Raw genomic sequence first — 23,688 nt, forward strand, 5'->3', positions numbered from 1 at the left:
AGTCTCAAATTTAGTCAATAATAATGTACAAATAGTAATTTCTTAGCATAACCAAATGCACCCTGGTGATGTAAGATGCTAACCTAAGGGGAAACTGGGTGAAAGGGAATTCTCTATGCTGCTTTTACAACTCTTCTGTACTTCTGAATTTATTCCACAGTTTAAAGTTTATCTTTTAAGAAAATAGACAATATTTGACCATGAAAGGAATTTTGCACTCACAAGAGAAAGCCACTGTGCTTCTGTTAGTATTAGTCTGATTGTGTGGTGTCTACTGAAAAATAGCTATCAATCGGGTTTTAAATAGCCCTTGGGAAGTTATTTGTTAAAATTCAGCTTCCTCTGTTCATATGTGAGGCAATGTGACATAGTCAAAAGAATATTTCGTTGTATAATTGTGTGTATGGGAGAGAATCATTTTAACCTTTTTGGAACTTTGCCTCCTCATTCCAAACACTGGGGGAGTTGCAGTAGATTAACTTCTAATTGCCTAGAAGCTCTACAACCATATGATTCACTTGAACAAATAACAGACTGTGAAAAACAAAAATCTTTCCAAATTAATTTGAGAATACCATTTGTGTGGCTGAGGCGAGAGGAACTGAGGTGTAGCGGAACTGTGATATGCTATTGTTTCTTCACCTTATCTAAAAAGTAACAATAAGGGAGGGTGCTCTGGAAACTTGGCAGAGGAGTCTGGAAATGCAGGGGTGGTGATGCTGGGCGGCAAATCTATGAAAAAGCGATGGTTTTTAAAGCCAGAGGGCACAGGGAAATACACCACAGGCAGTGAACGGTGAAATGCAAGAGCTGTAAGAGGAAAAGTTATGCCGAAAAACATGACATCTGGGACAACAAGGCCTGCTTGTGGCTTCTGAGTAGTCTGGAGACCAAGGCAGAGGCAAGCCCAACTCGGAATTCTCCTCCATGGCTCTGCCATGACAGAGTTCCAAGAATCATCAGAAAAGAGTCAGAGCTTTAAGATAAAAGGAAACCCTAAATCCCCAATTAAAAAAAAAAGGGGGGGGGGCCTCCTTCTCCAATGATGAATGGAATAAGATAGAAAATAAGAGCAAACTAGTAAGGACAATGACCTAAAGTATCAGATTACAGGAAAAGCCAGCCTTCCAGGGGCGGGCTAGAGCACCTGAGTGATTCATACTTTGAGCCAGTGCCCGCTGAATAATGACACCAAGCATCTGTATATAATTACCTACCGGGTACAGAGTGTTACCATGGTGTTCCTTCACATACACTAAAATAATCTTAATGCTTTAAAACAATTCACTTCACTGGGAAAAAGGAAAAGAAAAAAAAGGTGGCCACAAACCCTGAAGGTTATCTGTGAAAGAGGAATCCCCCACCCCCTTACCAACAGAGGAGTAAGACTATCCAATCTCGTGGCAGTGAAGTGTGGAGCAGTCCCAGGAACCAAGTTTTGTCACTTGGCCCCAGGGAGAGTTTGGGTGTCTTATCCAAAACCATCTAATGGCTACTTTTTGGATGTCTAGTATGAGCAAATGCCTGGAAAACACACACAAAAAAAGAGTAGAATCCTGTCCCTAAAGAGGTTACAATCTAAGAGCAGAGTCAAATACGTTAAAAGGAAATACATGATGCCTTTCTATTATAAGTTAGCTATCATTTCTGTAATGATTTAAAACACTTTACATTTATTCTCTGGAAAGATTTAGGCCTCAGAAAGCTCTGTGTGGTGGGCATTGTTCTTGTTATTACCCACCCCTGCTCCCATCAGCCAATGACAAATGTCCTTTGAGGCTCAAAGTGGTTAGGTGACCTACTTACAATGACACAGCCAGTGAGCAGTACAGTCAAAACCCGAACCCCATGCTTTTTCCTGTTATAAACACAGATTTGTTGTCCCAGTTTGCCCTGAAAAATTTTCTTTTTATCTTTAATGTGCTACCACTCTACTCACCTGACGCACTGCTGACTCTCCTTCAGTGCAGTTTTATCATGAGTCCATCCTCAATGAGGACTGTGGAGAGAACACCTCCGCTGCCCAGGGTTAGCGGAGGGTCCCTAGTACATAGTCTTATGGTGCTTCCAATGGGCAGTGTATCTTCCACAGCCTGTTTTATGTTAATATCTCCACATAGAGGAAAAATCTGGATTTCTTATTCAAAGTGACCAATTTAACTCAAAAATTATCTATTGTTTTTGTCACTCTCTCCACAACATTCTGAGTTTAATGTTTATTTATTTTTGAGAGAGATACAAAGTGCAAACAGGGTTGGGGCAGAGAGAGAGGGAGACACAGAATCTGAAGCAGGCTCCAGGCTCTGAACTGTCAGCCCAGAGCCCAACACGGGGCTCGAACCCATGAACCATGAGATCACGACCTGAGCCGAAGTGGGATGCTCAACCAACTGAGCCACCCAGGTGCCCCCCACAACATTCTGAGTTTGGATAAAATGAAATATATATTCTTATAATGAGACTTGGATGGAAAGTGTCTATCACAAGGAGTGAAACAAGGGAAATACCTGTCAAATGTTGAACACATCCTTCCCCAGCGCAGGAAGCAGCACACCCTGACTTGGGTCTGGAGATCTGGGGAACCCCTTCCACTCTCTCTCTCTCCAGATTTTTATCCCCTATGAAAGCTGCTTTTCACCATTATGAAAAGGAATGCTTACACAGTGTGTTCAAAGTGAGTGCTCCTTCAAAGTTATTTTTATTATTGTAAGTACACACAAACTATGAAATTGATTTGAGAAGCTTGTAATTATTGGTTTTAGTTTGTCTAGGATTCTCTGCAGATTCCATTAATCCTTCCTTCATAACAGTCAAGTTATAATTGGTCTCCTATTATGACCAATGTCTCAGTTGATATATTACCAAGCTAACACAAAAATTATACTTAGAAAGGAGTTCTAAGACAATCATTAGTTATTACATGCCATCCAAAGTGACATTTTAAAAGCTGAGCTAACAAATCACTGTCACCCAGCTACAGACTTTACAAAGCTACAGTGAAGAGTTGATCATGAAACGCTAACATTTACAGCATAAGTCTCACAAATAAATATTCGGCTGTATTTATTGGTTTGAAAAGTAGCCTTTCAGAGTTAATTACCAAGATTTCCTTTCAACAGATAAACTACTGTCCAGCAAAACAAAAATTGAAACTCTTCTTCCAATGTAAATCCTCCTACATATAAAAGAAGAGAAACAATGGAGAAATTTTTGAAAAAATTTTCAGTGGACATATTTATATATGACAGTTTCACATAAAGTTTTAGCATGATTTATTTTAAGACAAAAAAATGATCCCATGCCCTTTGGCCACATAATACAAATATATTTTTATAAATATGTATATCTTAAATATGTTAAAAATTTATTTCTTACCTCTGAATTTCTTGGGAGGGTTCGCAAGGTCTCCTGCCTCCGGGTGCACCACACATCTGTCATCCACTAACCTAGAAGAAAAGCATGTTTACATCATTAACATCGTCATGTTCATACAGCACAGACTGCATGTGGCCATTGTATAAATATTTACAAAGAGTTTTAATACCATTTTCCACCATGAAAGTTTTTTACAATCATAAATTTATAAAAAGATTTAGGCCTTGCCGGCCTTATTCCTTACCATACAGACTGCTTCTAGAAGAGACCTTGATACATACTAGGTACTCAATGAATATTAACCAAATGAATAAATCATCTTTGTAGTTACAAAAACATACTTAATGCCTATTAAAATATTTATGAGTAGCCAACTTCTAGGACAATACCAAGAGAAAGAAGCTCTCAGGCACAGGACTTGAAAGCCAGGAGACATGAACCTCCTGATCAAAGAGAATTATCTAACTATCAAAGCTTCTTCACGAACGTTCATTTTCTTCATTGACTAAGTGGTAGGAATAACTGGATTTTTTCCAGGATATTGTGAGAATGCATGTAATTTACTAAATTTATGAATTCATTTCAAAGTAGGTGACCAAGTTGCAACAAACAAAAAACCATTATAACCAGAATCACTACTTTGCATCAACTCCAGCACAGAGTAAACCCCAATTTGTGACTCAGGTGTCCCCTTGACTTAGGATGATTAACCAAATCAAAATGAAACTTTTGGTTCCTGATTCATCTGGTTACCAAAAGCAGACACTTCCTAAATCACCAGATTGTTCTATGGCATCCAATTTCCACAAAACAAAATGCCAATTTGGTCGAGCAATATGGTTCTTTGATATTTCTTTCTTTAAATAATATACTTCATTCACACTGGTATACTAACATGTGGTTTTACAAGAGCTGCCAAGCATGCAAGATATTCCTTTTAAAAGTCTTTAAAACTGTTTTTCTTAGAAACAGGAAGTCACATTGGGTCAAGAGAAAGCAAACCCAAACCTTCACAGTATCCAAGTTCAGCCTATAACACTAAATATGAAAGGCTCATAGAGTCCTGAGAATGTCACAACATAATATTTAATTTTTTTTAATGCTGTGAATTAAAGGTCAGCTTTTCTAATTACTTAAGACATGTTAAGAATTCAAAACATAATGATCAAAGCAACCATAATCTTATCTAGAACACATAAAAGTTCTATGAAAAACAGCATTGACATTCTACTCATTCTTTGTGCACACCCGATTCCCCAGATATATAGGCTTCCACTATTATGCCCACTAAGAGTCCCCATCTGCATTCATTAATCATCAAGAGGAATGGGAAAAACTGAAGCTATAAATCAGATCACAGTGCATTTACATAAACACTATGCCTATCCATTACATGATAGCCCAGATTAAAACATAATAATTACGAATGATTTCAGTTCTAAGAATTGGCCCTGTTCCTTATATACAAACATCTGTGAAAATCACAAAATCATTTCATCATACAGCCTTAAATAACTGCAAATGAGAATGGAAGAAAGGGAAGGACAGGATAGGAATGGGGAAAAAAGCAAGGAAGTGTGAATCTGTTACAAAGCCATATACAATCATTGATGCTAAAAGTTACACAGGATTTTAATGGTAGTTATTGGCAAAACTTCTTCATTACCCCCCAACAGCCTCTTCTTAAGTTATCTCCAAGGTCAGAGTATTCATCATTTACCATCTTTCTGATAGTATTAATATCAGAAAGGTGTTTTACATGGAGGGGAAATAGCATCCTGGCTTTCCCATTACCATACTTTTCATCACATTTTCATTAAACTGCTTGCTTAATTGTCTGGATCTTCTAATAAATCGCAACTTCATGAAGTCAGGAACTGAATCCATCTTGTTTACTAGTATATCTTTGGCAACTTTGGGAATGAGTTACAGTAGATACTAAATATTTGTTATATGAATAAATGAGTCGATGAATAAATGAGACTTACTTCCCAAAAACTTTCCCTTTTTAGTCCCAGTTCTTTCTTCTGGAATGATGTAGACTAAGTTTTCTTATTCTGGGATGAATGAAACTATTTCTCTCTAATTCTTTTCTGTAGGGATATTTATCAAGGAGCTCAACATCCTTTCATATACCTCAACTGTCAACATGCCCCTTACACATGATCCTAGAAACTACCCACATGAGTCCAGATGTGTTCTCCAACGAATCCTCCCTAGAGGACCCTTCCCCACTTCTCTCTAATACTAAGCTTACAGTTAGTTATGTGTCCTAAAATCATGGCAGCTTCCATGGCAGACAGACCCACCTTTGACTCTCATTGGGTTTATAGCTAACCAACAATTCCAGGTCCTTTCCGTGTGTACTATCAGTACAGGTAGTCCCTCCCACCCACCACTGGGGCAGTTAACTTTTACAACCTAAGACAGGAATTTACAACTGAATAGGGATAAATACAAAGATCAACCTTTGGCCTCTGAGCAGAAATTATCTAAAAACCATCCATTCCATCCTTAGCTAGTTCATTTAAGAGACCCTGCCATGATCAGTGCCCATTTTAATCACTCACACACAGTATTTTCTAAATTTGGCTAATTGGCTGGATTGTGTGCGGAGTTAAAATCATCACCATCTTCATCATCATAATACAACAACATAATACAACAACAACAAGTTTCTTTGGTCCAGATCTACAGAACCAAATTTCTGGGGATCAGGACCAAGAATCTATATTTTTAAAAAAATCTCTCAGGGCATCTGGGTGGCCCAGTCAGTTAAGCGTCTGACTCTTGTTTCTACTCAGGCCACCATCTCACGGTTTGTGAGTTCAAGCCCCATACTGGGCTCTGTGCTGATGCTGACAGCACAGAGTTTGCTTGAGATTCTCTCTCTCCTCCCTCTCTGCTCCTCCCCCCGCCCAACTCTTTAGTTCTCTCTCTCAAAATAAATGAATAAACTTAAAAAAAAAAACTCTCACCTTCCTTAAATGGATCAGGAGTACCTATTCTTCACTCTCATAGTAGTCTAGGCTACCCTCCGTCAATAAAACTTATCTCACTCCATCATAATTTTTTACTTATATATAGGTCTCTAATGCTATAAATTATAAGTCCCAAGAGAGTCGGTCCATCTGTTTTGCTCACCATAATATGCCCAACTTTAAGCATTAGGCCTCAAATGTGAAAGGTGCTAAATAATCATTAATTGAGTAGATGACTGGATGACTTTTTGAATCACCGAAAAAGTCAATGATGTTATTTTTGGTATGTCAAAATTAACTGGAACCAACAAACAGTTGCCTAAAAGTAGATGTAAGGAAGGGTGGGAAACATTTCCCATCCAGATGTGTTTCTGAAAATTATCAAAAATACCAAATCCTGAAAAGGGCCAAGATAGCCTGTTCTGAATAACTATATCTCGTATAGCCCCTTCCAACCCAATATATCAGTGTACTTTTCAGTGGGCTGTATTTATTCTCCTCATGTCCAAATCAGGCAATTACAGATCTAGCCCAAAATGCTCAATCTGTCACTGAAACTCAACTATCATAAAACCCATTATCCTTCATATCTTCTCTTCAAAAGATCTTAACTGTAAGTTATTTGTTCATTCTAATTCATAAGAAAAAAAATTACTAAACTATTAGACCTTTCAAGATATCTCTGTAAGGAGATTTCAATAGCTACTTTGAATGATTTTACATATAAATGTGAATCAAAAATATATGTGAACTAAATTTTAATTGGATATATATATCCCCCTAGAGAAATCTTGCAAACATGCATCTGAAGATATGTACAAATGTGTTTGAGGCAGCATTGTTTGTGATAGCAAAAAGTGGAGAAAAACATGTCCATCAACAGTAGCATGGATAAATAAATTATGACTAAATGAACAATTTCATACAATAGATAACCTATTTTAAAAGTGAATAAACTGCAGCTGTATGCAACAACATTGAAAATCTCAAAGACATAAAGTTGAGCTTAAGAAAAAGCAAGTCCCAAACTAATAAATGCCATATATCTATACAAATGGAAATATCCATTTATATAGAAGGCATAAATAGGCAATACTAAACAACAGATATTTGAGAAACATGCATGGGGTATAAGTAAATTATTGTATAAAAATACATCCTATCAAATCTTTTTAAAGATTTCCAACAGAAAGCAAATTATTCTTTGATCTCCAGTCCCTTGTTATTCCAACTGCAAAGAAAATGCCACATAATGGGTAAAATATGTTAGTCATGTGAGTAAAGGGAAATCTCGCAAAAGTGGAGTAGGGAGGATAGGAAGGAGGATAGGAAGGGGACACTCAAGGTCAATTACACGAAGAATTGTCAATTATAGACCCCAACATAAAATCATCAACAGGAAGAATCATCAGTTACAGGCCCCAGCAAGGAAAGACACTGCATCTCCTGTAAGAAATCAACTACCCTTCAACTCAGCTAATGAGAAACCATCATCACCCTGGATTCATACTTTTCTCCACTGGACTTTCATCAAGACAACCCCTCCCAACTTCCTCCTCCTTCTCCATAAAATAATGGTCCTCCCCTTCGTTTGTTGGACTTGCCTAGGGCTCTGCCACAGCTTGCATGATCCAAATCTCAATTCTCAAATAAACTCAATTTTGCTGATAATTGTCTTAATTTTTAAAGTTAATAGTCACTATCTTTTTCCTTTAGAAACCATGAAAGAAACTATTCCTAGTTTGAAACTTAGTAAAATAAGTATTTTATTTTCCTGATATTTGCCTACCACATATATCTGATCCTTATACCACTAAGTGATACAGTTCATTTCTAATGAAATGACTCTGAAGCACATTTAAACAAAATGAACTTAGGGGGGAAAGAGGAAGTGGGGAATCCACAATGGATATTATTTTAAATGTTTACTAAGAATGGGGGTTAGGATTGTGGCTAGGTTCATAAGCATGATGGAATTGCCCTTAAAGTACTTGGAGAACTTTACCACAAATAACTTTATCCCCAACTCTGGATTCACTTTGCTGGCCATATCAATTTCTCTCTTAAATTATGTAATCCTCTGGCTTCTTACCTAAACTGTGCCTCCTTCCCACGCCTTCCCACCACCAGCCATCACCACAGCCCCCTAATGCCAGCACATATTCACCTGCCTCTTTCACCTTCATTTAGAAGCAGCACTAGAACAGAAGGGGATTAAAAAAAAAAAAAAAAAAAACTAAGTTTTAATACTTGGTCTGCCAGTACAAAAGCAGCTGTGTTTACACTGGTCATTTAACCTCTCTGGGCCTTACTTTTTAAATGGAGCAGTTGTGACCTCACAAGTTCCTTCCATTCCTGTAGCTTTTTCATTCCTCCTATTTTGTAACTAGGTTTGGCTTGCAGTATCATTCTTCAATAGCAAATTCTGCCATGTTTAATGTTTTACAAACTGCAATGTGAACACTTAGCTGTTCAGTATCAATTTTTTTAAGTTTATGCATTATTTTCTCATTCCAAGCAAAGTACCAGTATGCAATCTTGTTCTGTTCACTCATTGTCTTAGAACATGGTATTGTAAACTCTTTTTTTTTTTTTTGGGGGGGGGGGGGGAAGGAGACAGAGCAGGGGAGGGGGAGAGAGAGAGAATCCCAAGCAGGCTCTGCCCAACATGAGGTTGGATCTCACAAACCATGAGATCATGACCTGAGCAGATATCAAGAGTCCAACACTTAAACAACTGAGCCATATCATACTGGGCTCGGTATCATCAAATCTTAAGACCTTATCATTAGTAATATGGACATTTTTTACTTACAGTACTCAAGTTGCTCAAGTAAGGAACCAACCTATTCTTGTTTGTATGCCTATTAATTTGTCTCATAAATCAGGGAAACTGAAAAGGAAATTCTACAAATGTCTAATACCTTATATCTGATAGGTCCTGCGGACTTATCCCTGCACAAAGCCATAAACAATTAAAATCATGCAAAGAGGGGAAAAAAACATTGCCAAAACTTTCTGCCAAAAAGTGTTCTACCTGGGGACACCTGAGTCAGTTAAGCATCTGACTTCTGCTCAGGTCATGATCTTGTTACAGAACCTGGCCTGGATCACCCAGCAGAAGAACCAAGGGCACTGGGACATCTTGGAAGTCAGGAGGTTTATTTCACACCGGCAGGCTCCAAGGAGATCGCTCTCCAGAGTTCTGAGCCCCGGAGCGTAAGCATGGGGGACAATTTATAGTCTGTTACTTCTGCATTAGTGGCAATTTGGGGCACATGGCAAGCGGGGCAGGAAGAAGAACCTGGAAGGAGAATCTTCAGGCGGCGACTGGAATTTCCTTATCAGTCCCATCGGCCATCTTATAACATAATTTTTCCCTATCAATTTCAAGGTTCATGAGTTTGAACCCTACATTGGGCTCTCTGCTGTTGGCGCAGGGCCCACTTAGGATCCTCTGTCTCCCTCTCTCTGCATCCTCTCTGCACTGTCTGTCTCTCTCAAAAATAAATATTTTTCAAAAAGTGTTCTACCTTGTAAATGCAAAACATATGCAACATACCAAATGCACTCACAGCTATATTCCTATTTTGCCTGTCTATGATGACAAGAACTGATTTTACCTTTGTTTGCCATTTGAAATGTGAGGTTGCTAAAAATTAAACCAAGAAAATTTAACATTGTCTTCCCCTTTTATTTCTTTATTTTCCCCTTTTAGAGGGCTTACTACAATAACATTTTCTACTGACACAAATATTTTAAGAATGTTTAATTTTATATAGCAATGTTTCCATCATACATAGGTTTGTTGCTGCTGATATTTCTAAAACTGGTTCCTTCCAAAGTTGAAATTGTGCTTGCTCTTACGTCTTTAAAATGTTTACAGTTATTTTTCCATGAAAGATTAAATCAAACTAAATCACATATAAATTATAGCATAAACACTAAATTTTGAAGTACTACTGCATGGAAACCCTAAAAAGCACATGGAAAACCCTAAAAAGCACATGGAAACCTTGTGCTTAAATTTTTTGATCAGTGACATCACAGCCTGAGTGGCTTACAGACCTTTTAAAAAGGTATCATGTGGACTTCAAAGGCAATAATGTCTTGCACATATTAACCTTTTTTAGAAATCACTGCAAGAAGCCATCATTTTCAGAGTATAGATGGCTGATGAAATGGGGGTGGGGGAGAGAATGGGGAAATACTAGGTTACACGTTGCCTTTCAAAGAGAAACATGTGTATCTAACTGACCATGATTTCAGAAAGGATTTGTCCATATATTTTGAAAGCTTAAAGCCCTAATCCAGCAAAGAAAGAAATCATGACTTTTTCTTTTCAGATCTTCCTTCTGCATCTAATAAGTTCCTTTTCTTGATCCTCTCTACCCTGCCTCCATGCCCTGTTCGAATTCAGTAATATCATCAGTCAGTTTATGCAGCATTTTCTCCTAGTCTGCCTATTACTGTTCTCATAGAAATCAAAGCATTTGCAAAATGCCTTTCTCAGGATATGGATGAGCATCTCTACCAATTGAGGTCAATTATTTAGTGATGCTGAGTTGACCTTAATACTATCAGTTCTCAATCATCTGCCAAGAGCTAGAAAATCATTGGCACTGATAAAAGTGGCTCATGAGGCAAAATTCAGGTCCAGATGTTTACTTTTACCAGATTGGCATTCCTTTCTGAGTTTTTGCCACCTGGTTTGTCCAGAGTTTATAGTTGTTATACTGCAGATTAAATTCAAAGAAATATTTTTAAATATTTTAAAATATGATTCAAATCAAATATTTTAAAAATCACTAATAAGACAAGGCAAAAATTGCTATACATGCATCAGCAAAAACAATAGGTATTATAATTATCAACTAAAAAATAGAAGATAACTATTATGAATATTTTAAAACAAAAAGATATTTAAAAAGAGGGAGAGAAAAGAGTAAGGGCAATCAAAAATGACTAGACAGATCTGATAGAGAATGTCTAAAAATGAAGCATGGGGCACCTGGGTGGCTCAGTCGGCTAAGTGTCCGACTTTGGCTCAGGTCATTCTCTCATGGTTCATGAGTTCGAGCCCCGCATCAGGCTCTGTGCTGACAGCTCAGAGCCTGGAGCCTGCTTCAGATTCTGTGTCTCCCTCTCTCTCTGCTCCTTCCCTACTCGTGCTCTGTTTCTCTTTCTCTCTCAAAAGTAAATAAACGTTAAAAAAATTTTTTTAATGAAGCATAATTGTTGAAATAAGTAGGTGAGTTTAAAACAGTAAATTAGACACAGCCAATGAATAACCTGGAAGACTGGAAGATAAATCATAAGAATCGCTCAAAATGAAACTGAGGGCAAGATGGACAGAGAAGGTATGAAAGAGGGGTTAAGAAACATAAAAGGTAGGATGAGAAGCTTACCATGCATATATAATTCACATCCGGGAAGGAGAGGCTATAGAGAATGAAAGGGAAGCAATATTCAAAGAGACAATGGCTGAGAAAACGTCCAGAGCTAGTCAAAGATATGAATCCACAGATACAGAAAACACAACCTGTTAGCCTGCAAGCTTCTCAGAATCTACACTACAAGCCAGAAGACTTGAATCATTTCTTCAAATGCTATGAGAAAATTTAGCCCTCAAGTTAAAACTGTGTGTATCCATGGGCATCTGGGTGGTTCAGTCAGTTGAGCATGTGACTTCAGCTCAGGTCATGATCTCATGGTTCATGAGTTTGAGTCCCTCATCGGGCTCCGTGCTGAAATCTCAGAGTCTGGAGCCTACTTCAGGTGCTGTGTCTCCCTCTCTCTCTGCTCCTCCCCTGCTCATGCTCTGTCTCTCTCCCTCTCTTGAAAATAAATAAAACCTAAAAAAAAAAAAAAAAAAAAAAAACTGTGTGTATCCAGCAAAGTTAACTTTTGAGAACAAGGGTAATATCAAAGCATTATTATACAGACAAAAACTAAGAATTTACTACTAACAGACTTTCACTTAAAAAGCTATTGGGTTTATACTTCAGGGAGAAGGAATATTGTCTTATTAAAAAAAAAATACAACTCATTAGAAGAAATAAAGAAAAAACTGTTAAACATGAACAAATCTAAACAAAAATCATTGTATAAGAGAATAATAATGACCAACATGTGAGTTTAAAAAAGAACAGCACTAAAATACTGAACAACTGCATATAAGCAGAAAGCAAGTGATCAAAATTGAAAAGTCAGTCCCATGGTTCCGAATTGTACACAGTTAAAAGTTAAAATATCAATTAACTTTATACTTCCTTAATTATGTATAATTTTTAAAAATAAAAACTACTGAAACAACAGAAACAGAGCACATAAATAGAAGGAATAGAAAGGGAAGAATGGAATAAAAAGAAAAATAAGCAAAACTTCAATCCATCCCAAAAAATTAAGAAAAGGAAAAATCAGGGAAAAGTTATGATTAATACAAGGCACAAAGTAAGAGTGTAGAAATAAGTCAACAATAATCATAATAAATTTAAAACTTTAACTTATTGTTTAAAAGTCAGATATTCCCCCCAAAAAGAAGATTTTCAGATTGGATGGAAAAAGTCCAACCATATCCTACATAATTATAAGAGTCATCCTAAAACATAAGGATAGAAAAAGACATAACAGAAAAATGTTAATCAAAAGAAAGCTATGGTCGCAGTGATGCCATCGGAAAAATAGAATTTAAAAAAAGCATTATTCAGGATAAATAGGGACATTAGATAATGGTTTCAGTTCGCTAAGAAGGTATAACAATTCTAAATTTATATGTAATTGCCTCAAATTATATAAAACAAAATTTATAGACTACAGGGAACAATTAACAAAGACATTATTATAGTGAGAGATTTCAACACACTTCTCAATTACTGATAGGGCAAACAGACAAAATTTGGTAAGAATACATGCCTTGAAACTGATAAATAACAAGCCAATCTAATGGGCACATATAAAACATATCCACTACTCGTGGAAATATATAAAACTCAGTAACTGAAGTATTTTCTTTTAAAAATATATGGAACATTATTATACCAGGTCCCTCAACTGTTTTAATATTACTATATATAGTTTTCTTATTTCTCCTGTATTTCTAAAATACACCCTAAATTTACAGGTTTTTAAAAATATTATTCTCTTGGTTCATACTGCACTTATGTTTAGCTAAAAATCCATACTCACCCATCCTCCAGAGGCTTGGGGTCTCCTTCTATTGTCCCACCACATTTGATATGCACCCTTTCAAGCGGATATCTATTGCTATAAACAATGAGCTCTTCGAGGATTACAGGAATATATAGTTTTAAGTTTGTTTGTTTGTTTGTTTGTTTGTTTAAGTAATCTCCACCCAACATGAGGCTCGAACTCATGACCCCGAGATCAAGAGTTGCATGCTCCACTTACTAAGCTAGCCAGGCACCCATGCAGTAGATTTTTAATCTTTATATCCTCAATACTAGCACAGGGACTAGCATGCAGTCAGTACACAAAAAAACAATTGAATGAATGAATGGATACTTTAATGAATCAAGCAGGTGAAAAAACCAAATTGCAAAAGATGAAATGAGGCTGATGATAATATAGCAGAAAGATCACAGAGAGGAAAGATGAAATAAATATGTGATGATACAACTAACTGTTTATCCTTGGCTCACCCCCTCAGAAAATCATAAAGTAACATTTAATTATACATTCTAAAAGTGGATGGCTAAAAGAGACCTAAAAAGTAAGCCAATTAGTAAGAACTCCTAAGCAAAACATAAGAACATAAGTAAGCCAAAAGTATTTCCTTGGAAATCTTCAGAGCACAATTCAATTGGTGATTAAGCTTTACTGCTGTAAGGACATGCCTCTTCCCTGTTCCTTTACGTATGCCACCTTCTCTAAAAGGAGAGGACTATGAGATCCAACTACCACTTCCTGGCTAATCACACAAAAAAAAGAGAAATATACCTAGGAAGAAACAGTTGGCAAGAGAAGTTCCCTGGCCGGAAAAACCTCTGGCAACTGTAAACCAATTCCCACAATGATTCCGGCATGAGAAACTAGATTTTTTTTCCAGAAAGTTGGAGAGTATAACAATTACCTTGTTAAAATTACCAGCACATGACTCTTGTTTTGAGTCAATAAGGAACCAGTACATTTCTAAGAACTACCAGAAAAGGGAAGAGTTCAAAACTCTTAAAAAAAAACAAACAAAAACAAAAAACAAAAACAAAAAAAACTCCCAGAGACATAGCTTCCAACATTTCATTAATGGTAGCCAAATGTGAATAAATATGAGTTTTTAAAAAAACACAGATGTTATTTGATTTTTTTTAAGTTTATTTATTTTGAGAGGGAGAAAGAGCACACCAGTGGGGGAGAGGCAAAGAGAGAGAGAGAGGGAGAGAAAGAGAGAGAGACAGAGTCCCAAACAAGCTCCTAGATGTTAGCACAGAGTGTGATGTGGGGCTCAACCCCAAGAACCGTGAGATCATGACATGGGCTGAAATGAAGAGTTGGAAACTGAACTGACTGAGCCACCCAGGTGCCCCAAAACACAGATGTCATTTTAAAACACTTATAATTAGTATGGATGGAATCAATGGATATAAGACTCTCTTTTAAGCCATTTCTGTGCAGGAAGAAAATAATCCTAGACTGACATGTGTTACTGGCAAGGGTCTAATTGTGGCTGAAATGATAGATAGCCCCTCTTCTGGAGTGTTTTAATTAAAAGGCAGGGACTCAGTGGGAGAGAGTAAATGAATCCTTAACCTGAAAATAATAAAGCAACCCACAGGACCTCTGAAAGCAGAACCAACTGAGGACAAAATCAAAGGTAAACAAAAACTAGCAGAAAAGTCTGATAGCCAGAAAAAAAGTTATACATACATGCATTGTTAAATTATTTACCTTGTTTCCAGGTTAGACCAAAAAAAAAAAAAAAAAAAATCCAATCCCTGGAGGCAAAAATAGTAGTACTCTTAAGTTAAAATTTGTACAGTAAATTATATTCTTTTTAATCTTTTTTAACATTTGTTTATTATTGAGAGACAGAGAGACACAGAGCATGAGCAGTGGAGGGGCCGAGAGATGGAGATAACACAAAATCCAAAGCAGGCTCCAGGCTCCGAGCGGTCAGCACAGAGCCCGATGGCGGGGGCTCGAACTCACAAATGGTGAGATCATGACCTGAGCCGAAGTCGGGCTCAACTGACTGAGCCACCCAGGTGCCCCAATAAATTATATTTTTAAAAAAATTGTAATCAATCCTAGGCAATGAACTTATCTCTAAATACAAGTATATTTTTAACTCTAATACTAATTCTTCAGACAGCGATCATCATAACCACAAATAAAAGTTCCCAGAGACATTGACTTCTGCTGGAACAGGACAAAAATGGGGTAATGATAAATTTAACAATGTATGTTTTCTTTTGAGATTCTACTATCACAGTTATATCTATTTCATACCATGTGATGTTGGAAAGTTATTCCTCTGGCCTAATTATAAAATAGATAATATTAGTATTAATTTCATAGAATTGATTTGAAAATTAACTGAGCTGATAATGCAAAATACCTGGTACAAAGTTAACATTTAATAAAGGTTAGCAATCATCATCATCATCATCATCATCATCACCATTAACGATATTTACTATAAACATCCAGCACAGAGTATACACTCAATAATTATTTGCTTTCATCATCATTACTATTTATTATTACTACCAACTGTTGAAAGAAGTTCACCAGTAATCACTTCAGAAAAAATTTATTTAAATCCCTTCATCAGGAAATCTATTCATTCATTCATTCTACAAATATTTAGTAGCTAGTACATGCCAAGCATTGTTCTGAGAGCAAACAAAACCAGCACTCTCACAGGGGGTAGTGGGGAGTGGACCAATAATAAACAATAAACAGTAACAAATACATAAATTTTATAATGTGCTAATGGATACATGTGATAGAAAAAGAGGAAAGGTAAAACATGCTAAAAGCCTTGAAGGACATGAGAGGGGCACCTGGGTGGCTCAGTCAGTTGAGCATCTGACTTCAGCTCAGGTCATGATCTCATTGTTCATTAGTTCGAGCCCCGTGTTGGGCTCTTGGCTGACAGCTCAGACCCTGGAGCCTGCTTCGGATTCTGTGTCTCCCTCTCTCTCTCTGCCCCTCCCCTGCTCTCTCTCTCTCTCTCTCTCTCATAAATAAACACTAAAAGAAAAAAAAAGACACGAGGAAGGTATCTAGGAGAACAGCATTCCAGGCAGAGGGAGCAGCCAGTTCACACCTTCCAGTGGGAGCATGTTTGGGGTGTTCAAGGGCTGCAAGGAAGACAATGTGGCTGATGGCCGTGAGGAGGAAAGTGAGCTATTGGAAAGGTCAGAAAGGCCAAGGAATGGAAGGCCAGTTCTCATAAGGCCTCCTACATCATGGTAAAGTCTCCAACTTTTTCTCCAAGTGACACAGAAGCCACTCGAAGGTTTGGGGCAGAGAAAGGCCAGTGTAATCTGACTTGATTCTGAAAAGATCTCACTGGTGGCTGAGTTGAGCACAGACTAGTAGGAATAAGGAAGATAGTAGGGAGCCCGCTTGAGAGACTAGCACGGCAATCCTGGTGAGAAAATTGAAGAGCCATAAATGTGTTTCATACAAACTATCAATACTCTGACTAAAAAGAACAGCAGGGAAATTCAAAAGAGATGTAAATAGCTATTCTCTCTTTAAGGCCTACCATATTGGTTTTACAGTGGAATTACACATGGTAATATAGTATTTGCCATAAATAAGGTGCAGTTAAGACCTTCAAAGCTAAAAAACTAGAAGCATCTGGCACAGAGCAAACACATAATTATTACAAATTTAATTCAGTATATCTAAAATTTACCCAACTTCTTGTTATTCAAATATGATCTTTAATGGGAAAAATAACATAGACCTGTTGCTCATGAGGCACACTGTTACACGTTAATTTATATTCACTCATCCTTTCATTAAACACATAAAACTGACCACTTACTGTGCGTCAGGTATCACACAAGATTCTAACCAAATCTAACTGGGACTTCAAGAAAAAAAAAAAGGAAGAAAGTTGTGGAAGTATTCCCCAAAAAGTTCACATTTAGTTACTGAACATGAAAAACAGTCCAGGGTGAGAATCTGAGCATATTAGAGATCTAAGTTTCAAAAATTACCACTCTGTCAAGAAACTAATGGTCTCCTGCTTAGCATGGGTCCACAATGAACCAAACAAAAAAATTAAGAGCGTTATGCCTTTATTTTTTTATTATGTTTTTTATTTATTTTGAGAGAGAGAGAGAAAGAGTGTGAGCAGGGAAGAGGCAGAGGCCAGAGGGAGAGACAGAGTCTCAAGCAAGCTCCACACTGTCATCACATAACCTGATACGGGGCTTGATCCCACCAACTGTGCCAAAATCAAGAGTCAAACCCTTACCTGATGGAGCCACCCAGGTGCCCCAAGGACATTATGCCTTTAAATATTAAGCCATCTTAACTTATCCTAATATGTCTTTAAGTTTTGAATGTATTTAAATCTTAAGTGATATTCTCAAACTTTCATGATAATCATCAAAAAAATATTCCTCTTCTTTTCAAAGAAAAAAATATATGAATTATTAGAAAACCAATATTGAATGAAATACATAGTAAAGAATACTTGAAATTGTAGTCACTTGGAATCTTGGTCATTGATATTGAATGCTTTCTCCTGTAATAAAATACTTAGAAAACTATTTCAACGATACCTGTACATTTCAAAGTATGTCCTTCCTACTCAAAGTCAACCTGCACTGGTGCCATTTATGAGCCCTGCCAAGCACAGTATGCCCAGTCCATACTAATGTCCTGCTGGAGGGACCACAGGGAAAGTGAAAAGCCAAAGCCAGACTTGATATCACATCTGGTAAATCCAAATTCAACCTCTGCAGTCTGAAGAAAGCAGCCTTATGATAGGTTTCACTAGATTCCTATTATGCTCTCCTAGTTTTTTCCTCCTTTTACACAAATGTTGGTATTTATTCTCTTAATTATCAAAAATTCTGCAAGAGAAGTGCTTGCAGAAGCAATTCTTTTGAGGGCTTAAGTGTCTTCAATGATAACATCCAGAAAACCAGCTGCTCAGTAAAAGACACTCAATGAACCACTGACATCCTAAGACCACAATATCCACCTTAAATTAAACTATCATATATGAAGTGTGCCTTAGACATCTGTTGTGTTTTATTCTGCCTCTTAACCTTTTAGAAACTTCCCTTTCCCACCTAGTAATTCTTAACATGGTACAGTTAAGTAACAATGGGATCCCTCTACCACCCAAGGGAGGGTATGAGACCTAGGGTATGAGACAGCCCCAGCAGGGCCAAAGTGCCTCTACAGAAGCAGATATGAACAATGAAAGGAAAAGGGAGGGTTCTACCTCCTTCTAAAATCAAGCATTATGAGAGAAAGTGTAGGCCTAGAACGGCCAGAAATCATTTTTCCTCACTATGAATGGAAAAAGTCTGCCAGGGGCACCTGGTTGGCTCAGCCAGTTAAAAATCCAACTCTTGATTTCAGCTCAGGTCATGCTCTCTCAGTTCCTGGGTTCCAGCCCTGCATTGAGCTCTGCGCTGACAGCATGGAGCCTGCTTGGGATTTTCTCTCCCTCTCTGCCCTTCCCCCACATGAGCTTACACTCTCTCTCTCTCTCTCAAAATAAATAAACTTGAAAGAAAGAAAAGAAAAGGTCTGCCAGAGAGCAAGTCCTACAAGAAGGGAAGAAGTTAAGAAAGAAAGATAAAATCCTGGTCTCCTCAATTGACTCCTTGGTCCCTTCAACTGAACGCTTGGTCCCAGCTGAACCTGAAGCCAGACCCTCCTCGTGGACTCCCCGGTAATGCAAACCAAAAAGCTCCTATTGCACTTAAACTAAATGGGTTTATATCCCTTGCAAAAGAAGTAAATGAAGGTCTCATAGAGTACAGAACTGGTAAAGTATAAGCAACCAGAAAATCCAAATTATGTTAGCCACATACCAAATAAGTCCAAAATTTAAAATGTCCATTTGTCACTGATTCATTCAACAAATATTCATTGATTTTGAGCCAGGCACTGTTTTGGGCACTGAGGAAATAACAGAGTGTTATACAAACCAAATGCAAAGCTTACAGTTTAATGTAAGAGCCATTATTGCACATTAGGACAAGGGCTGCCAAACTTGGGTCCAACAATCCAACGGGTGATCTTCAGGGAGTCTTGAATGCCCTCAAACATGGGTAAACTCTTGTGTCTTTGTATACTCATTTAAAGTTGCAACATAGGGGCACCTGAGTGGCTCAGTCAGTACAGCATCTGACTTCAGCTCAGGTCATGATCTCATGGTTCATGAGTTCGAGCCCCGTATCAGGCTCTGTGCTGACAGCTCAGAGCCTGGAGCCTGCTTCAGATTCTGTGTTTTCCTCTCTCTCTGCCCCTGCCCCTCTCATGCTCGCGGTCTCTCTCTCTCTCTCTCTCTCTCTCTCTCTCTCTCTCTCTCCTTCTCTCTCAAAAATAAACATTAAAGTTGCAACATAAATTTCCTCAGATTCTCAAAGTGACATATGATTCCCAAAGATTAAGGAAAATTCTTAGAACATAAGCATACCTTAGAGTCAAGATGTCTTGAAGTTTTTATGGAAATTCTCATCCTTTAACCTTACATAGTTTTGTTCAAAGAAGACACATATTATTTAACAGACATTTCCCAGAAATATCACTATCCTTTTAAATATATTATGAAGCTAACTCCTTTAATAATTCCTTTTTTCTATGGAAACAAAACTAATAGCTAATAGCTGACTGCCTTAACCCCTAATATGCTGGAGAGCATCTCAAATATTAGCACTTAAAGGGCTGAATAGAGAAGAGGATTTAGAGACTCTCCTATATATAACACATATAGTCTTATCTTCTTAGGATGCTGTTTGTGGTCAACATATAGTTCAGTGATTTTTTTAAAAATTAGTGGGAAGCAAAGAACTCCTCAAAAGGAGGATTTCCCCCTACCATGAAGTTTTAAAGGGCCCAGCTTACAAATGTTGCTATCAATAGCCAACTTTATTTTTTTCCCTTAGCAATGTAATTTGAATTTGAAAGTTTCTATATTATAATTTAATAGAACTAAAGAGCAATCAAGTTGCAACATGCAAAATGTCAATAACTCTGAAAAGTCATGGGGGAAATTAATATGAAAAATCTTCTCTTGAAGTTATAATCTTCATCTTTAGAATTTTAAATCAGAGGAAAATAATTTTATAAAGATAAGCTCAAGAGAAGAACAGATATAACATGTTTTCACTCATATGTGGATCCTGAGAAACTTAACAAAAGCATGGGGGAAGGGAAGAGGAAAAAAACTAGTTACAAACAGAGAAGGAGGGAGGCAAACCATAAGAGACTTTAAATACAGAGAACAAACTGAAGGTTGATGGGGAGGTGGGGGAGAGGGGAAGATGGGTGATGGGCATTGAGGAGGACACTTGTTGGGATGAGCACTGGGTGTTGTATATAAGTGATGAATCACAGGAATCTACCCCAAAAACCAAGAGCACACTTTACACACTGTATGTTAGCCAATTTGACAATAAATTATATTTAAAAACTAAGAATAAATAATAATATGAATGAAAAAAACAAAGACAAGCTCAAAAAAGCTATCATCTTCTACATTCTGCCCATCATTTGAATGGATGGGAGTATCTCAGTACCTACTTTCTAATTCCTTTTGAAGCATATATATAGGCTGTTTCACACTTGCTCTTCCTGGACCCAAAAGGAAAGGTATATCCTTTTCATCTGCAAAATGGATTTTTACTAAACTGATATTGATCAGATTCTTGTCTGGTTAAGAAAGAAAAGAAAAAAGAAAAGAAAAGAGGAGAAAAGAAAAACAGGAACCAGGGTCACTGCTTTCCCTTCCTTACTCAAAAATGGTCTTCTGAAGATGTTTAAACAGCAGTTGGCTCATTGTGACTATTTTCTCACAAAAACTTCCCCTAAGAATGTGATTTGGTAGCTTTTATTTTGGCCTTTCCTACTCCTGGACTACCAAAAGCAGATTCCTTTTCAAGGCAAAACAACTTCTTTCTCAAGCTCCCGCCATTTTGGTGAGTGAAACTAAAGACCAAGTAATCAAATGTCCGCAATGATTTTTTTTTATCCTGCCCAGATATTCACTGATTCATATTTACCATGTACCCACTACCTTCACTCTTCAACAAAAGGTATATCCCTGGGGATACACAATCTCATTGTGTATTTTGGTAAGACTTTACATTTTGGTAAAGTCTTCCCAACTCCCTCCGAGATGGCATGACTTCCTTGCCTCCTGGGAGAGATGAGAGAAGAGCAATGTCACCAGCAGCCATTTTGCTCCAGGAATAAAACCAGGTATTTGTCTTTTCGTAGCACGTGCTCTTATTTATCTACATATGTTTATCTCATTCTTTCTCTTCTATAATGTTGAGCTTTAAACTTACCCAAAATATTTTTTAGGTTGTCTTTTTGAGGAACTGTGTTTAGGGTCCAATTATCTTGTCAAACTGATGGTTTCCAACCAAACTCCTAATCAAGAAGAAAAAGACAAACCTCCAGGGTCAACCTAACTTACGGGACATGCTATAAGGAACACATGTAGATTTAGTAATATACTCACTCTCTCCCACAAACCAATACAAGCTTTCAGCTTTTCATTTTTAAAGCTCTTCTAAATTTGCACATTAAGTCATAATGCTGTACATAATAACAAATTACATGAAAAAAATAAATACATCCATTAGGAGACAAACAATTCTTCAACTGTGTGTTGTTGCTGGGTTGTACACAGAGGGCTTTGTCACTGAGAGGCCACATCCATGCAGGATGGTGTCATCTCCTGCTAGGATAAGAAGAAATTATCCTAAATCATAAAGAATAAAAAACCTTCATGGTCTCACTTAGCCTGTCAGAAGAAGGTCTGTGAAAGGCACAGGATTCACTCTGAACCGAGATTTAGCATTACCAAAAGAACCCCTGTTCCTTTTTCAGTTTCCTCTCACGAAGCAATTTTTATGGATAGTCCCTACAGTAAATGGTCTCCAGAAATCCTTAGAGCTTTCTTTCCCCCACGGTGTCCTATATTTCAACTTTAAATTAGTGAAATGACATCTCTTTGGTCACTTGCTTTATTCAATATTCTAAACCACTGAGTTCTCTCTAAATGTAAGAGAGCCGGAACGCCATTTTCCCCTTGTCCACCCTCTTTAATTCTCCCCTTCTCCAAGCACAGCACCAAGGGATGTTCAGTCTTCCCTTCCTTTCATACACCAATCAAAAGCCTCTTCCATGACTGGAAAAACATCTAAATTCCAACAACTTGGCAGTGCTGGGGCTGTTACTAGGCCAGACTCATTAGCATTCCAAACATGGCCTGAAGAACCAACTGCTAAGTAGCAAAAGTTTTCTTTAAAGAGCTTGGAATTTAAAAACAGGAAAAGAAAGGATGTGATAGGAAGTGTTTTATTTTCCCTCCTTCAATATTACATTGCTTTTAATTTATGGATACTTTAATTTACACACATAATTAATTGTGTGGAGTATTTCACCCTTTAAACTTCACTGAACGCTGGAGCTAGAAGAAACAGCTTGACCAAGTATTTTTTTTTAACAATCAACAAACCCTAAATCCGCATCTGCTCGCCCTCTCTCATGTTTTGTTCAAAAAAAAAAAAAAAGTATACCTTAATGACACTCCAAAAACCATGACTGTTGAATCATAGTCAGATGATGTTTGGAGTGTAGTTTTAAAACCACTGCCTAAAACAAGATATGTAATTATATATATGGCATATGTATATGGCATGTATACACACACATATTACATATATGTAATTATATACACACACACACACACATACACATATATAACTAAAATAAATTATTTCTCTTCTCTGAATATGTTCCTTCATCAATAAACACAAAATAAATCAAGAAAATACTAGGTTATGTAACTAACTCAACATTATTTTTTTTTTTTTGTATCACTCCTACAGGGGAAATGTTTTGTGTCTTTTTAAATTATAGCAAATCTGGAAAAGGAAGCCATTGATATTTAAATGTGTAATATGATTCAACTCAGTAAGTAGGTTTAGGTGATGTCCTTATGAGTTTATCATTTAAAAAAAAATACAAAATTCTACTCTTGAAACCATTATTACATTATATGTTAACTAACTTGGGTTTAAATAAAATTTTAAGTAGACAAACAAATAAATAAATCAATCCAGCACCAGATGGCTTTTGTTTGGCTCAAAATAATAAA

At 37.1% G+C, this 23,688-nt stretch overlaps 1 protein-coding gene across 2 annotated transcripts in view; it reads right to left on the minus strand.

The window, feature by feature from the left end:
- ITPR2 (inositol 1,4,5-trisphosphate receptor type 2) overlaps positions 1–23,688 on the minus strand; it is a 485,618-nt gene that overhangs the window by 444,024 nt on the left and 17,906 nt on the right. For both annotated transcript variants that reach the window (XM_042946117.1, XM_042946116.1), the window contains exon 2: positions 3,376–3,446. In XM_042946117.1, the coding sequence (XP_042802051.1) occupies positions 3,376–3,446 (71 nt within the window). The remainder of the gene's footprint in view (positions 1–3,375; positions 3,447–23,688) is intronic.

The sequence above is a fragment of the Panthera leo genome, chromosome B4 (assembly GCF_018350215.1).
Source record: "Panthera leo isolate Ple1 chromosome B4, P.leo_Ple1_pat1.1, whole genome shotgun sequence".
Lineage (NCBI taxonomy): Eukaryota > Metazoa > Chordata > Mammalia > Carnivora > Felidae > Panthera > Panthera leo.